Here is a 16,894-nt window from a genome sequence, read left to right as displayed (position 1 = left end):
CCGGACTGAGAAAGCTGAGCTGGATCCAGGGACAGAACTCTAAGGAAGAGGAACGGAGCCGACCCGGAGCTTCCGTCCTACAGACCCCGCCCTCCGCGGCCGCTTCCGCCCCTCGTCGACGCGTGCGCCCCAGCGCTCAAGCCGCATGGCCCCAATAGATTGAGAGAAATCACAGCAGTGGGCGGCCCGAGCGCCGTCAGTTTATTAGTGTCGCTTCAGCACCTTGAAATCGTCCACATGGTCGCATGGGACAGATCAGCATCTGCTCCCAAAAAAGCTATTTACATGAATCTTGCTTTTTATTAAAAAACAAAAACAAAACTAGCAACACATACACACTCTAGAAATCAGTCACAGCGCGCTGGGCAGTCTGCAGAAGCGGACAGAGTCATCCTCACGCAAGGCTGTCAGCCTCTGCTGGCCCCCCTTCCAGGACAGAGCAGTCTCTGAAGGGCGTAGAGATTTAGGGAGCAAGTGAGGGTCCAGTACCCTGGCCCTGGGGAGAAGTGCCAGGATGTTTTTATGCAGAATTCATTTGAGATGGAGGCTAGAGGAAGAAGTGAGGCTTGCAGGATAAGGCTAGGGCAAGCCATTGCACGAGGGCTGAGCCTCCCCCTAGTTCCTCCCACCTCTGGTACCTACACAGTGATAGCGAGCATACTCAGAGGGTGGGGGCAGGAACCAACTTGAAGGTAGAGGCAGAGCCCCCAACTGACGGCAATGAGCAATGGCAACTGGTATTGCCTGACAGTGACCTCGAAGACTGGCAGGCTCTAAGGGTGATGCCTCAGAGCTAAGGCCTGTTGGGATGCAAACACACTCTGCTGTTCTTACCACTGCAACTGCCTGTCATGGGGGCTTTGGTGTCATCCTTCCAAGGGACAAAGTGCTTCTCCAGGAATCCTCATTACAGCTCCATGAGGTAGGCAAGGAAAATGGACCATCTCTCTCTAACCAACTGGGTAAGTGAGGCGTGGGGAGGACTGCCGGCTAGGTTTGTGGGTAGGTAGGTGGTGGGTGTATGGTGCTCAGGTGCTAGGCTTCCCTGACTCCACCCGGGGCTGCTGCTGGACAGAGGCCCTGCCTACACCCTCCTCCCATGTAGGTAGTGAGGCTCCAGGAACCCATCAAGGGGCAAGTACAGGGAGGGTCCTGAAAAGGGACTGCCCTGAGGCAAAAGCTTGAACCCGCTGGTGGCCTCTAGGCTAGAAATCAGGCCAAATGTTTCCTATGAAGGTTGACCTTTGGGAAAAACCTCAAGGGGCAGGTAAACTAGGTTCTTAAACTCCAAGGATTACAGTGGCCTGACCCAACACAGGATCTTTTCAGAGTATACCTCACCAGGAATTCCACTAAGAAGCCCTATACCCAGGGTCCTGGGGTCCTGTTATCTAGGACAAATAGACCCTGTTCGGCAAGTCAAGGCAGGGGAAGTAAGTAAATAAAAAACACGCCATCTTTCACCCCAGGAAGGGTCCTCAAACTCAGCCTGTCCTGCTCTTGGCAATTTTCTGAACATACTCTTGGGAAGGTCTCAAGGTCCAGACACCAAGCTTTAAAGCTCCCAAGTGGACCACCAGGGTCCCCAGGAGAGCCCCAGCTTCCAGGGCAACAGGCACTCTTCTAATCAGACAACCCAGGGGAGAAAGGATTCGTGAGAAAGTTAGGACTGAGGCAGTGACCCCTTCATGAGTCTGGTGGAGCATGTACAGCTAGGGTGACCCTTGCTGTAGGCCACCAGCACACCCCTCTCCTGCTGGATGGGAAAATGGTGGCTATAAGAAGCTTGACTTGGCTAGACTCAGTCCCGTAAGGGAGGTGGCCTTTGTCATAAGACTAGACTGCTGAAGCCTTCACTGACACCACACACACACACACACACACACACACACACACACACACACACACACACACCACACACCACCTCTGGTTGCTTGTTTCCAGTTCACAACCTTGATTCTCATCTCAGATCCCGCATGACCAGTCCTGGAAGTCCCTGTCCAGCAAGCAGAATAGAGGGAAGGGCTCAGACAAGCCCCAGAAGTGTTTCCCGTTCCCAGGACAGACACTGGAACATTTGAAAGGACCGCCTGATCTGAGCAGCAGGATCCACAGAAGCCTGGAGGTGCCTCTGGAATGGGAGCCACAGGGGTAGGGGTGGGAATGCAGCTCCTGCTGGCTCTGCCCCACACAAGGGGACTTCACAAGAGCAACATCTGCTTGGCAGCTACGTTGTCAAATGTATCTGAGAGCATTAGAAAGATCTGCTACTATAAAACCTCCGCCATGAGGCTGGAGTTTATTGGGAACCACGCCTGGGTGCCAGGGACCGACATCTCATGCTAGGAGACCAAACATGCCCTGACCTTCAGCTTCTGGCCACTAAACTCCAAAGCTCCCTGTGCTCCCTCCTCCCCGAGGAAGCAGAATCCTGACTTCAGCAAAGGGCAGGATACAAAGCAAGAACGCTTCTTGCTTGTAGTCTGGGGTCTGTCTCATGAGACCAGAGTTCCCCTCCTTTCTTACCAGCCTCTCCACATATTCTGGTTAATAAGCAGAGCCAAGGGACTCAGTGGCCCATAGGGAGCTAGCTGGGCTATGAGCACATTCATACTTAAGACTGTTTCTTTGTGTTTTTAAGAGTCTGTCTCTGTAGTAACCTTAACAGAAACACAGCTGTCCTTCCGTCAGTGGCTGACACAGAGCAGGACATACGTCCCTCCACTGTCCGGTGTCAGCCCTTCCATGGGTGGGGCTAGAAGGTGGCCTTGGAGTGTCCAAAGATGCAGATAGGGAAGTGCTTCACGTGGGAAGACCACTGGGCAGCCAGCTGGAAGAACTTGACATCGCTGCATTCCACGCCGTCAATGAGGACTGTGGGAGAGGGTTACCTGACCATCTGCCTGCCTGGCAAGGCAGCCACCTGAGATGGTGGGGTGCTGCCAGGAAGCAGGGTAATTCGGAAGCTGGAGGAAGCCCCGCTTAACAGACCCTTCCTACCATCTGCCCTCCCAGTACTTAGTGCAACGGTGGGTCCACCTCCCAAGGGGTCTGAGGGGTCTGGCAAGGGCAGTCTGAGCCACACCTCTGACAGGCATGGCCCATTTAAGCCACATCCATCTCACAAGGTCTGACTTACAACAGCTGCATTTCCAGAGGTTCCTTAGGAGACCCAAGGGACCCAAGAGCCCTACGCCCTGAACGACTGCTTACAGAGGAGCTCGGTAAGATGAAGACAGGGCTGGGAATACAGCTCTACGGTACAGCATTTGCCTAGCACTCACAAGACCCTGGGTTCAATCTTTAGCAATCCCTCCCAAATCCCTATCGATAAAAACAGGAAGTGTTGAAAAATTACTTGAACTTGAAAGGCTGTTGGCCGCATGGAGGAGCCTTATCCAAATGTGCTCCAAGTGTGACTCGGTAAATACACCTTTCATAGCAAAACAGCTGGTGGCCACGTGGGTTTGAAAGGCCAGCCATCAGTTTTCAAACAGAACCAACTAGGACCTGGGCCGTGGATTGAGCCCCCAGCACCCTACGGAGCAGCCCTGGCCCATGCTCACCCCGAAGCATGTTCTGTTGGTGCTTAGCCGTGCAGATCAGCCGGCTGATGCCTTCGATGCACTGGCTTTTGGATTCCACATCCTTGTCCTTCGTTTTCTTGGGCAAAAACATCACTGGGAAGAGAAAAGCTCTACCGTTGGCCTACTGTTCCTTCAGGCCCAAGTTAGCCAGAGCCCTAACAGCAGCCAGGATGGTAGAATAGTAGCTACAGGACATGGTCCCTGCTCACCTGGGCCCACATACAACATCGCCTGCTGCTATTCCATCTGAAGCCAGAAGCTGCCCAGAACCTGTGTCCTCAAAGCTCAGGGGCCAAGCTGTCACAGTGTGTCTGACTGACAACCCCTTGTGAGCTGTGGGGTCATCATATCATGACTCTACTGGGAACTTGCTAAGGGGTGGGGGATGGTACCCCTATCACCAACTGTCACCACAGAGGCCCCTCCCACTGTGCAGTCCTGCTCAATCCTCTCCCACCTCACCCTTCTTGTTCTTCTCCTTGGTGACCACGGTCATGGACATGGTGGGTGTGGCTGCAGCCTCACCACTGCCGGGCAGCCTGCTGACCTGGAGGGACCGGAAAGTGCACTTGAGCGTGTTTTTGGTGGTGGGCATGTCCTTCTTCTCCGCGTCTCTCTTCCTGTCTGCAGGCTGTGCCGCTGTCCAGTAGTCCACCTGCAGCCCCATGAGCTCAGCGCCGACACCCTGGCTGTGGAAGGCAGAGGGAAGTGCGCACATTCATGATGTCGCTGTGACATCGTAGGCAAGGAGACATGGCTGGCATCTGCCCTAACTTGCTGGCTGGGGCCAGTAAACTGTGAGAAGCTCTGCAGAGCTGACTGCCCACTTGTCTGCTGGGGTTCTGTTAGTGCCTGTGGCCATGCCCCAGCAACTTGTATACCCATTCTCCTAGGACCTAGAAGAGTGGCTTCATCCGAGGTGTAATGGCTGGCGAGAGCAGGTGGCACCACGGACTCAAACTCCCCAGTCCAGCCTTGTTGCCTGAGTTCTGTTCAAGACCCTGCAGGGGGCAGGTAGGACTTGCCTCACTTGTGTGGGGCACCTCCTCCCTCAGCTCCTCTTCGAACAACACACTCTGTACAAAGGAGCTTTCAGGCTCAGCGAGCCCTGTGCTCATTTAGGGTAGCTCCTGTCCCTAGGCGTGCTCACTGAAGACATCGGCTACCTCCTACCCTGCTCTATGGTGACTGGCCATCCTCAAGTATCCCTCACAGGACCCCCACTAGCTTCACTAGCATCTGCCCACATTGCTCTGACAAGATGGGCAACACAGAGGGTGACGTCACTGGAGAACGAATAAGGAGCCACGCTGTTTACCTGGGGGAGGACAGGCCTCCACTCACTGAAGGGGAGGAGGGTGGGGTAGGCGAAGCCTCCTTGGCCGCAGGAGATGTAGATGCAGACGGTGGGGTTGACGAGAGTACACTGGAGCCTGAGGGGGCTGCGTCATCAGAGTCTCCTTTGGAGAGGGGTCATAGGCCAGCGGTCAGACACCATTCTGTTCGGGCCCCACAGCTGGCTGGAGCCTGGACTAGGACTGGAGGGGCAGCTCTTGGGGTAAGTTGGTAGGCAGAGGAGCTTGTGTGTGGGTGTGGGGTGGGGGGCAGGATATTCGCTCTTGTCTAGGAGAACTGCTCAGTTTGCCTTGATCTGAGGCTTTGTGAGTAAGGAAGAATCAGCAGAAACGTGCTGGTCCTTAAGACCAGAGGGCTTACCTACCCAGAGGGCCATTCTAACCGTCCTCAGAGAAGGATGAGGTTACCTGATGTGGCTGAAGACGGTTCCACAATTCCAACCTTCACAACCTGGGAAGCAATAGATGCTGGCTAGAGACAAGGAGGGAGGTGGGGTAGCTCTATTGCCCTACTTAGGCACCCACCTTGGAGCTAATCTCTGGTAGGCTTCTATGGTCCTGCTGCTGCCAAGCTTCTGTGTCCAAAAAAAGGGAACAGGTCCCAGCATCCTCCCACCTGTGGGCAAGGCTCAGCTCTGGTGCATGTGACTTGCCAGTCCCAGACATCCCTTAGACTAGGATGCTGGCATGAGAATACTGCTGCAGAAGTGGGCACTGTTCACAGTGTGTGGGGGCCACTGGGCCAGTGGGGAAAGTGCCTCAGGCATGAGCTATCTATCGAGCATGGGCCTTTAGCTACAAGAACCTGTGTCAATTCAGAGCAAATCACAACACCAAATTCAGAGTCTCAGCCATGTCACATGATCATAGGGCACTTTTGTCACTACAGAAGGGGCCCTGAACAGGATGCTATCGAGACAAATGGGCTGTGAAAATGGGACCTCACATTTCAGTCACAGCTCGCCTGTGCCAGGAGGTACAGCCCTGACTGGGCATACATGCCCAAGGCTTGTCTTTATGTTCTAGCAAACAGGTCTGAGACTCCTCTCCTTAGTGCTGAGATAACCCTGACAGCCTGACCCATCTCCACAGAAAAGGGCACACTTTTATGTGTTCACTGTGCAAACCAAAAGCCCCAACTACAAAAATGCAGGAAGGAAACAACAGGGATTTATAAGAAGGAATGAGGCAGCCGTTGGTTGACTCAGCCCAAGGTTCTGTACATGTAAGCTAATACAAAAGCGCTCTACTGAGACCGCAATCTTGGTAGGTTCATGTTCCCAGTGAGTGACGCTGGCGATACTCACCCCGACAAAAGGAATGAACCGCTGAGAGGATTCTTCATCAGGGCTGGGAGCAAAAACAGATAGTTACACTCCCTCCTGGAGCATTCGACCCTGGCTGTATACTTCATCCCGAACCCCGGTCCTCAGCCACATCACCTGCCCACAGTTGCTACAGAAAGGCCCCTGGAGGGGTTGGGGATTTAGCTCAGTGGCAGAGCGCTTGCCTAGGAAGCACAAGGCCCTGGGTTCGGTCCCCCAGCTCCGGAAAAAAAAAAAAAAAAAAGAAAGGCCCCTGGACACCTGGCTGGTACTTGGATCCCTTCCCATATGTTGACAATCATAAGTGAGTGGGGGATTTCTGAACCCCTGGGAGGGAGCTGCTGTGCAGTCCCACAACTGGGAGAAAGCACTACAGCTCATGACTCTTGAGGAAAATTGCTTTTTTCAGTTGCCTGCTCCCAGGCCTACCAAGCGGATTTCCTGATCCATGTGCATGCCCCATGGAATCTAGAACTGGGCAACAGGCTGGGCCTTCTCCAGTGACTGGGGTTGGCCTCCCCAAGTCTGAGGGAAGTCAGTGCCATCTACAGAGGCTACAGCTTTGGCTAAAGTGCTGGTGTGTAAACGCTAGGTCCTAACAGTAGCATCTGACTATGGTACAAGGTCAGAGCAGAGCTCTTGGGACAAGCTTGAAGCGCTGACCAAGAGTAGAGCCTGGACGAGGCATTGTCTGGACTTGGCTCTGTATAGCATCTGGCAAAACAGCAACTTGTCCTGGAAGTGCTAGTCATGACCCATGCACCACGAAGAGGAGGGTCTGAGTTCAGGAGCCAAGATGAAAAGTCTTGTCTTCCTCCTTCCACGCACTGCCCACCAGGGCTAACCATGTTCCTCTCTGACGAGGCTCCCTGACAACCGGGCTGGTCCCCAGTGGCTGGCTCGTCTTAGCCCGGAGCACACGGCTCCCTCAGCAGGCAGAGGGTGGCCTTCTGCATCTCTTGGAAGGGCTGGCTCTGATGCTGGGCTGAGCCTCTATCTTCCACAGCTACCTTCCTGTCCTCCTCCAGTAGCTTCCTGGTCTGAAGAGCATGACACCAGCTGGAGTCCCTTGTGCGTGGTTCGAGACTCTATTTTGTTTCCTCACACGGATACTGGATGCTAGTGCATCTGTCACAGAGATGTGCATGTATACCAGGCCAAGCGCTGAGATGGATGGATGAATGAGATAGATCTCCCTGTATTTAGGTGTGGGGGTATCTCGAGGGAGACAGGGCTTCTCCCTGTATGTAGACTGGGGGCTGTGGTGCACCGCAGGTGTTGCAGTGAAGCATGTGATGCCTAACACAGTTTTCAGGGAGGTGCCTTGTGGGTAACAACACTTGGGAGGTGTGTGGCCAACCAGTGGCCTGTCCTGGACATGAGCTTTCAGGATTGGCAGTCCATCTCCCTGGTAGGGCAGAGGCTTGTTCCCAGTGCTCCGACTCACAGCGCACCCACACGATAGACCAGTGGGCTATAGAGACCTGGCAGGTGTCTTGGCCAGCCCACTGGAGATGACTAAATTCCCAGCCTCCCTTTCCTTTCTAAGGAGGGCAGTTTTGAAAAGAGAAACCTGTTATCTCTTGTAAATTATTTTACTCCTGGCCCAGATCTGCACTGCCTGTGTCCATCCACTTCAGACCCAGAAGGTTTTAGAAAGCAGGCAAGCTCAGACCCAGAAGGTTTTAGAAAGCAGGCAAGCATGGAGGTTCCCAGGGCAGTGGCTTTAACCCACCACATCCCAGCCACCCACAGTCATTCTGCAGGGCCCTCTAGGACCATGGCAGGGCAGCCGCTTATCCTCTAAGACACTTGGGGACAGAGTGCAGCTGACAAGGCCATCTGTGACAAGACACAGGAGACACTGCAACATGGAGAAGCTTCTCAAAGCCAAGCTGTGTCAGGGCCATGCAGACAGAACCAGCATAGGTACAGTGACCATGACAGCAGTGCCACATTGCATCTTAGGCCATGCAGAGGCACCAGGATGGGTGCACCAGCAGTGACACTAGCTGGCTAACTGACAGCAGAGGCGGCCAGGGCCTGCAGCACAGGTACTCGTGGAAGTCAAGTGGCTGGCAGTCTAGAAACCATGTCCTTGATCTGTTCCCAAGACCTGCCACAATACCAAAGACACAGAGCCGAGGTCTGAGGACCTAGCTCACCCACACACACCAGAACGGCAGCCTGGAGCTTGTGCTATCCCAGTTTGACCCCAGAGCTTAGCAATCTGATGGCAATCAGAGGGTGAGCTCCATTCCCAGCTTCAGTTCAGAGGCAAGCAGGGGCAGGCACCTCCCTGCCAGAGCTCTCTCTCTCACTCACAGGGAAGGCCAGGCAAGTCTGGGTCCTCACTGGTTCCTTGCAGGTACCTGTGCCCACCTAGTGCTGGTGTCACTACTGTATCACAGGCAGAGGGAGTTATGGGGCACAGAGAGCGCCTCCTCAAGCCTGGTTTTTCTGTACTTATACAGCACAGGAGAGCATGCTGCAGGCTCCTCCTGTCACAGCCGGTGGCATGGGCCAAGCCTCAAGGCAGGAGAGAGGTATGAAGGCTGGTCTTTCTCTTCACTCGGGGGCTTGTTTAGCAGGGAAAACTGGTGCTCAAGGATCTTCCTGTGTCCAGTTGGCTCGGGTAACGGGTAGCAGCACTACCAGCAATAAGGAACCTGGACCCACGTCTCTGTCCCAGGCACTCTTTCCAGGAGATAGAAACCCTGAGGCAAGTGTGGCAGACAGTGGGCAGGACCCTGTCAGTACTGAGAAGGGCAACTCTCGGGGTAACAAGAGTAGCTCAAGTTTCCAGAGAGTGAGGCCTCAACAGGGAAGACAGACACTTCATTCCTATTCAGGGCCTCAGAAGCCTGGCTGCCACCCCAGAGAAATTAGAGAAGACACGACAAACTCATCTGTGTCCCTGCTGGCCCTAGGAGCTGATTCTATAGTGCAGGGAGCAGCTACAGCACCTGCCATACCGGGCCAGCTCCTTGACCTCCTACCTCCACACTCGCACACAGAGAGCAGCACCGGCGGTGTTGCCTGTCTGAGGCTGTGTGGGTTGCCAGACTTCTGCTACTGTTAGGAGCAAGGGCATCGTGGGGTCGTCCAGACACCAGCAGCAGTGCTTAGTTTAACAAGAGGCTTTAGAAGCACAAACCCCCTAACAGGGTCCAGCAGCAACTCTCCGAGAAAGGGGTTCATAGGTGCCCTTCCAGAGACGGAGACCCTGCCTGGGGCACCAGGACATGCACTTGGCCAGTGACCCTGCTAAACAAGCCCCAAAGACCAGCCTGGAGACAGATGGGGTATAGGCCAGAAATGTACCTCAGGGTAAAGTCAAAGTGAAAATGCTTTTTCCTTTATTGGAAAGCCACCAAGAGAGAAAACACACATGTTAGGACACCCAGGAACAGCAACAAGTCACCCACATACTCAGGAGGGGCAGGAGGGCTCCTGGAGGATCTGGGTAGTGGATCTGCCCTGAGCCTCAGGCAGTCAAGAAGCAAGGCTGGCCTCTGCTGACCTACCACACCAGATGAGCCTCCAATTCAACTACCTTTTGGTCTGGGCAGGCAGTGTGTGGTGCACACACAACTTAAAGAGATTGTGAACCTTGTCATTGGCTGCAGGGTCTCTGCTTCTCCTGAGCAGGGTTGTTGGGCCCACCCTGGACACCAAGGAGGAGGCTGCCTTAGGCTCTGGGTACTGAGCTCTCCTTGACTGCATGCAGGCTACAATGTCCAGAGGTCTGAGCCAAGGCAGATATGTTTAGTGCCCTGAGTTGAGGAGGTCCTGCCCAGAGCCCCTCAGCTTTTTGGGAGGAAGGGTCTAGGCCCAGGCTCAGACCCACTCTGCCCAATCTTTCACACAGAACTTCTGAGCACTGCCCAATTCCGGGCAGATGGGATCATGATCTAACTGTTCACCTAAAAGCCAAAGCCAGGGTCAGGGGACCTATGGGGAAGGAGCCATAAGGAAGGAACACGACCAGATAGAAGGACAACAGAACCAGTGCCTTTTACCACAGCCTGTAGAATGCCAACGTGCACAAAAGGAGAAGTTCTGAAAACCCAACCTGCTACACTGATCTGACACGCACTCACTGTAGGTCCTGCCACACTCAGCTTTCTCATCCTGGCCCTTGGAGGGGTATAACCCACCGCCTACAGAGAACAGAGGGTCCAGGCACCTCTCTAGGTCCCCCAGCCCCGCCTGGCCCGCCATGTTACCTCTTCTGCTTGTAGGTGAGCATGGCCTCTGCGATGGGGAGCTGGTGAGCACAGTTGGCTCCTGAGATGTACTGGGTGATGCGTGACACGATGTCTGGTGTGTCCTGCACTGCACAAGGCAGAGGCGGCAGAGGGTCAGCATGGTGACTGGGAGCAGCTCTGGGCGGAATCCCAGCTCTTTTCTATCTCTGCCCTCCCAGCAGCCTCTGACTCAGCCCACCCACAATGGTCCCAGGCGAGGGCGCAGGGTTCCTTCTCACATGCTGAAGGCTTGTTCCACCCCGCACCTGCCCCACACCATTTTACCAGCAGCTCAGCTGCACCTGCCCCTTCCCAGTGGCCCCACGCCATTTTACCAGTAGGGCAGGGTAAAACCTCAGGCTGGGTGAGTGAAGCCCCGTAACTCCCCCTCCCGTCCCACAGCTGAGCCTGAGAAATGGGGTCTCTTGGGATGGAAAGTCTCCAGGGGCAGGGGCTGTAGATGCACGAGCAGCCCCCCTCACCAACACAGTGCCCAGGCCTCACCACTGCTCTGGGCTTCCAGCTTGTTGAACAGGTCTCTCCAGGCCAGATCCTGGAAGAAGTTGTTGTAGCGGTAGTCCACAGAGCCCAGGTACCTGGCCACAGGGTGGGAGCCTGGGAACCCCAGGAAAGCCATCACCACGTGGAGTTGCCCAACCCCAGACAACCCTGCTGCCCTGAGCCCCTCTGCAGTAGGCTACCGTAGGTCTGCAGGAAGAGCAACAACAAAGTCCCCACTTCCTGCCGCTCTCCCAGGGAAGGGGAATAAAATGAAAGGAAGCCATGGCGAAGGCAGGAAGACCAAGGACGGTGATATGACATGGACTTCAGGTGAGACACCGCCTTTAAATGTCACGACTGGTCAACGAGCGAGGCCCCGAGCAGCTGTGTTTTATAGTTAGAGGATCTGCACAAGCCAAATGGCTCCTGCCGTCCAAGCCCACAGGACCATGCCGACCTCTAAAGGCCGACTGGACTTTCTAATGACACAACCAAAGCTCATGTGGAGCGATCTGTGATGGGCACCAGCATGGACCATCCCGGAAACTAGTTTGCCCTCTAACACAGTCCACATGATAATAAGGACGTTGGTCAAGGAGAGGGAAAGAACATGACCATAAGAACAGGTCTTACGGGGTTGGGGATTTAGCTCAGTGGTAGAGCGCTTGCCTTGGAAGCAAGGCCCTGGGTTGGTCCCAGCTCAAAAAAGAACCAAAAAAAAAAAAAAAAAAGAAAAAAAGAACAGGTCTTACTACCCAGCCTGGTGCCTTGGCTTCCAAGTGCTAGGTGGTGATGCCTGGCACGCATGGGTTTCCAATACAGTGAAAATAACTGAAGTTTTAAACAGAAAGACGTCATATTGGTACCCCCACCCTCACCAGGCTGGGCCCGTCTCTGAGGTCGCCCAGGTTTAGCCACAGGTGCAGTGGCCCACGGCCGCTCACCCAGGGGGATGATGAGGAAGCGCATGTAGCCGAGCCAGTCCGGTGTCTTGTGAGACAGCTGCTCCACGAAGAGCCGCAGGATGGCGCTGAGGTAATGCTGTGCCCCCGCCACAGCGATCTTCACAGGGGTTGGTGGCTGAGAATTGCAGTTGCAGCTGCGATCCCAAGAGGGTGGGGCAGAGAGGGACAGATGCCTCACTGTCTCTGTCCCAGGATCACCCTGCTGAGGTCTGGGAAGCCTGTGCCCCTGAGGTACAGCTGCTCTTGCCACACAATCCCAAGGGAGCCCCAAACCCAGGACGCCCCACCAACAGGAGTTCTGAGCTTGTGTTTGTGTGTGCCTGGGCCAGAAGACCTGTGCTCGAGACCTCTGCTGGGACAACTGCACGTGGAGCCCCTCATCGCCCCTACACGAGCTTCAAGATATCCACTGGGGTCCACGTGAAGCTGCCTGAGGTCTCTGGGCAGCACATCTGGAACCATCCACGACAGTCAGGACCAAACATTCCCTGTCTTCAAGTGGCAGGCAGGGCTGGGACATGGGGCCCCAGGAAATCCTCGGGCAGGGGTGCCAAGGGTGGACAGGGCCCCGGGTGAGGAAGGAGCGGCAGACTCACTATCGCTGTATCCGGGACACGATGGTGCTGAAGGCAGCCTGCACATCAGCAGCAGAGCACGTGCACACCACAGGAAGCGTGTGCTTCTGCAGCACATCTGAGAGGAACTAGAAAGGGACGGCGACCTTGGCACGGCACCTGGTAGTCCCCAGATATCCAGGTAGTGCTGATCACCACCCCCAACCCCCCTCCCCCAGCACGGACTGCTGTTCCACAGGCCACAGAAACGTCCCATTGCTCAGGAGAGGGCAGGGCACATGGCTGTCCCTTACCTGTCCCTGCCAGTCAGAGGTGTTGACGAGAATGATATTCTCGGGGAGTTGGTCATCGGAGATGAGGATGTGGTTCAGTTGGTCATACACAGTTTTCCTGGGAATCTAGAGACACCGAGGTGTCCACCCAGGGAAATGCAGCACCCAGGTCTTTCGACTCCCAACCCTGAGCCTCATACTCCACACCACCCACAGACATGGAGGCTGAGGGCAAGCAAGGCGGTGCCTAACTAACACGGAGTCCCTAAGTCTGGACTGGAGTAAGGAGGTGCCTAACTAACACGGAGGTCCCCTAAGTCTGGACTGGAATAAGGAGGTGCCTAACTAACACGGAGCCCCTAAGTCTGGACTGGAGTAAGGAGGTGCCTAACTAACACGGGGTCCCTAAGTCTGGACTGGAGTAAGGAGGTGCCTAACTAACACGGGGTCCCTAAGTCTGGACTGGAGTAAGGAGGTGCCTAACTAACACGGAGTCCCTAAGTCTGGACTGGAGTAAGGAGGTGCCTAACTAACATGGGGTCCCTAAGTCTGGACTGGAGTAAGGAGGTGCCTAACTAACACGGAGTCCCTAAGTCTGGACTGGCCAGCCTTGGGTGGCGGGAGAACACTAGGATGGCTACAACTAGCCCCAAGATCAACAGGCTTCCTGACAAGAGGACCTAACCTGTCTTCTCACAGCAGGCCCTCCAGGTCTGCCCAGTTCTCAGGGCCCCTAGGCCTCTCTCTGCTCTGCCTGGGCAGCTCCTCCCCTAACCTGCAGCTGGCTCCTCGTGTCTGGACAGCGCTCATTGTCTAGGCTGTTGGCCCGTTCATTCTGGGGCCGAGCCGCCTGCCGCTCCTTCAGGGATGTGCTCCGGCCCCGGCGGCCAGCTGGCTTTGACTCTGACCTGTTAGAGACCAGGAATGGCAGAGAACAGCTGGGGTGGAAGCCATATGTTCACTGCAGGTTGCACGCTGTGCTGCCCCACGACAGCTGCCACCATCCCCACCTGGCGGACCCTCTGAGGTGGCATTGCAATCTCCCCAGCAACCCAAACCCCCAGCGGCATGGACATAGTGGTCCCTCTGGGGCACTCTGGCCTTAGGGTTGTCGGCCAGCAGATGGCCAGAGCTGCTAGTGACCAAATGGCTTCCCACAACCCTGTCCTGAAGGTGCACCAAGTCTTTCAGTACAAAGCCCACACCTGGTGGAGGGGATGACAAGTGACTCAGTCTTGATGATTCTTCCACTGGGTGGCAGCTTCTCCGTGAACACATCTAAGGTAGAGGTCTCAGCCTCTGGGCTCTCCTCAGGTTGCCCTGGTGGTTCCCGGGGGACTGGCGTACTCTGATGGATTGAGAAGGAGTCGTAAGCACCAAATGCAGAAATATGTACCGTGCCTCTCTGGTCCCTGTGGTTAGGGTAAGGCTCTGGGCTTCCTCTAACCTCAGGTCTTGCATAAGGCACAGTCATGTGCAAGGGGAGAGGTACTCCTCTCCTACAAGTAGCTCTTGGACCAACCATGATCAGCAGCAAACCTGCTGGAAACCCCACCCACCAGCACATTATCAGAGACTCCGTGAGGGCGTGGGTCTGATAGCAAGGCTAGGGGCACAGCCATCCACTTGAGCTACCCAGTCAATATTCACACAGGATGAACCTAGGGTCACCGAGCAGCCTGGGCGCCCCTGAGGGCGGTACATGTTTTCAGAGTATGCAAACACAAAACCCTCCACGTTCAGGTCTGTACATTGAGGTCTGCTGCACATGGTCAGATAGATGAATGCCCCCATGCCTGCTTACAAGGGCCACCGTGTCAGAAATGCTGTCGCTGGGCTGCTTGCCTCCCAGGGATCTTGTCTTCTCAGGGACATCAGCCTGGGGGTGATGAGACAGGAATTGGCCAGTGCTGCAGAACCAGGATGTCTACTTCTGGGTGGGAGGAAGCCCAGGAGACTAGCTGGGAATTTCAGAGACTGTGAGCTCTGAATTACATGTACACAATGCACCTGTACTGGGCAGCACCCTGAGCCCAGGACACAACAGCTAGGTACAGGCTGGCTGGCATCAGGACTCACTGCAGGGAAGGCTGAGGACGGCCAGTACGGTCTGAGGGTCTCAGCACTGCCCGGAATGGCCGACTCACCGGGCTTGGAGGCTCCCTGTGGCTCCGGGCGCTGTGGATGCTTCCTATCTCTGTCTGTGAGCTGGAGTGGGACAGGCCTTCGAAGTAAGGCCTGGGGAAAGGAGGAGTAGACATTAATTCCCAAGGTCCCTTATACGTTGAAAATGAGGTTCAGGGGTTGGGGATTTAGCTCAGTGGTAGAACGCTTGCCTAGGAAGCGCAAGGCCCTGGGTTCGGTCCCCAGCTCCGAAAAAAAGAATCAAAAAAAAAAAAAAAAAAGAAAATGAGGTTCAACCCACTGCACAGAAGGGCCGGCAGCATAGACCTCAGCAACAGAGGAGAGTGACATCTGAAGATACAGTGCGGCAGAACTGTATGACTGAACGCCTGCTCCTGAGGAAACCGTACACAGGGTAGGAGTCTGCAGTGACAACTCCAGGTGGGCAGAGCTCCTGCGCTGGCTCTGGAGTCAGCAGTGGAAAATGTGTTCCAGAGCTGCGACGCCTCAGTGAGTAGAAGCACCTGCTAGCCCTTCACACTGAGCTTGATCCTTGGACCCACGAGGTGGGAAGGGGTGAAGCAACCCTAGCAATCCGTCCTCTGGCCTTCATTCCTGTGCTGTGGCACACATGCCTCCCAGTACGGTAAAATGTAATTTAAAACAAGAAAACCCCTCTGCTTGTGGTGCTCACCCCAGGTGGGGCAGCCAACAGCTCAAGGAGAGTGGCTGTCACTCTGGATGTCCCTTGTGGTGGTTTGAATAGATGTGGCCCTCATAGACTCATGAGTGCCAATGCTTGGCCCACAGGGAGTGGCACTATCAGGAGGTGGGCCTCGATGAGGGAGTGTGTCACTGTGGGGACAGATTTTGAGGTCTCTCATACTCAAGCTACGCCTAATGCAGACGACCTCCTCCTGCAGACGACCTCTCCTGCAGACCCTCCAGCTCCTTCCCCAGCACATGTCTGCCTGCAGGCTGCCATGCTTCCTGCCCTGACAATGACGGACTGAGCCTCTGTAAGCAGCCCCAGCTAAATGTTTTCCTTTTATAAGACTTGCTGTGGTCATGCTGTCTGTCTCTTCACAGCAGTGAGATCCTAACTAAGATAGCCCTGTTGAGAACCCTGAGATCTACAACCAGGCTACAGGACTCACAGCACGAGGATATCACGGGCAGGTCCAGAACAGCTAAGCCATCCTAGACACATCCGGACTATTCCAGACCAACACACATGATCTGACACCAACTAGGCTACATCAGACCAAGCCTGACAAAGCCATTTCAGACTAATCCAGAATAGCCATGACTCTAGATCAGCCAGGCCAACTCTTGACAATCAGATCAACCTGGACAATGTATCTATCTTCAACAGATTAAGTGTGAGTGAAGATAAGGAGACGAGGAAAGCAGAAAACCAAGGGAGGTTACAGAACTCAGGCTAAAATCAGTGGCGGGATATCTGCTGCTGGTCCATGTGGGTGAGAAGGCTACGCAGAGACCTGCAGGTGCAGGGTGTCGTCTGTGACTACTTAGGATCATGGTACCACAGCGATCACACATCACCCCAGAACTACAGGCATTAGCTGGCCAGGGACTGCGCCATCATGGTGTCATGGGGCTCATGATGGGGAGGATCCTGTCTCTGTGGGTGAACACAATGTGGCCCAGCAGAGGTCACACTACAGCAGAGGACACACTCATGCCCAAAAGAGAAGATCTAAGACGGGAAGGAGCAGCGCTGAGACACGGAGGACTGAGACACGGAGGACTGAGACACGGAGGACTGAGACACGGAGGACTGAGACACGGAGGACTGAGACACGGAGGACTGAGATGGAGGAGCATGGGAATACTGGCTTGCTTCACTCACAGGACATCCCCTAAGACATTGGTTTAACACCCTGACCTGAGCCCAGCAAGACAAGGTAGAAAAAGAA

General features: G+C 54.9%; 1 protein-coding gene across 3 annotated transcripts in view; it reads right to left on the bottom strand.

Annotated features, from left to right (window-relative positions):
* Positions 1–169: 169 nt before the first annotated feature.
* Pacs2 (phosphofurin acidic cluster sorting protein 2) overlaps positions 170–16,894 on the bottom strand; it is a 59,007-nt gene continuing 42,282 nt past the window's right edge. The window contains exons 10-25 of one of the 3 annotated variants that reach the window (XM_032908554.1): positions 14,978–15,068; positions 14,635–14,709; positions 14,036–14,178; positions 13,606–13,738; positions 12,852–12,956; positions 12,580–12,686; positions 11,963–12,117; positions 11,022–11,132; positions 10,497–10,605; positions 9,592–9,624; positions 6,250–6,292; positions 5,351–5,393; positions 4,906–5,047; positions 4,050–4,276; positions 3,567–3,680; positions 170–2,874 (exon numbers count right to left, since the gene is read on the bottom strand). In XM_032908554.1, coding sequence (XP_032764445.1) covers positions 2,756–2,874; positions 3,567–3,680; positions 4,050–4,276; positions 4,906–5,047; positions 5,351–5,393; positions 6,250–6,292; positions 9,592–9,624; positions 10,497–10,605; positions 11,022–11,132; positions 11,963–12,117; positions 12,580–12,686; positions 12,852–12,956; positions 13,606–13,738; positions 14,036–14,178; positions 14,635–14,709; positions 14,978–15,068 — 1,750 coding nt within the window. In that variant the 3' untranslated portion in view covers positions 170–2,755. Of the gene's footprint in view, positions 2,875–3,566; positions 3,681–4,049; positions 4,277–4,905; positions 5,394–6,249; positions 6,293–9,591; positions 9,625–10,496; positions 10,606–11,021; positions 11,133–11,962; positions 12,118–12,579; positions 12,687–12,851; positions 12,957–13,605; positions 13,739–14,035; positions 14,179–14,634; positions 14,710–14,977; positions 15,069–16,894 lie in introns of those variants that run through there. The other 2 variants (XM_032908556.1, XM_032908553.1) reach the window with 2 other exon arrangements.

Source organism: Rattus rattus, chromosome 7, assembly GCF_011064425.1.
Source record: "Rattus rattus isolate New Zealand chromosome 7, Rrattus_CSIRO_v1, whole genome shotgun sequence".
In the NCBI taxonomy this organism is placed as follows: Eukaryota; Metazoa; Chordata; class Mammalia; order Rodentia; family Muridae; genus Rattus; species Rattus rattus.
Note: the sequence above shows the minus strand (reverse complement) of the source record. Positions and strands in the feature narration are given on the sequence as shown.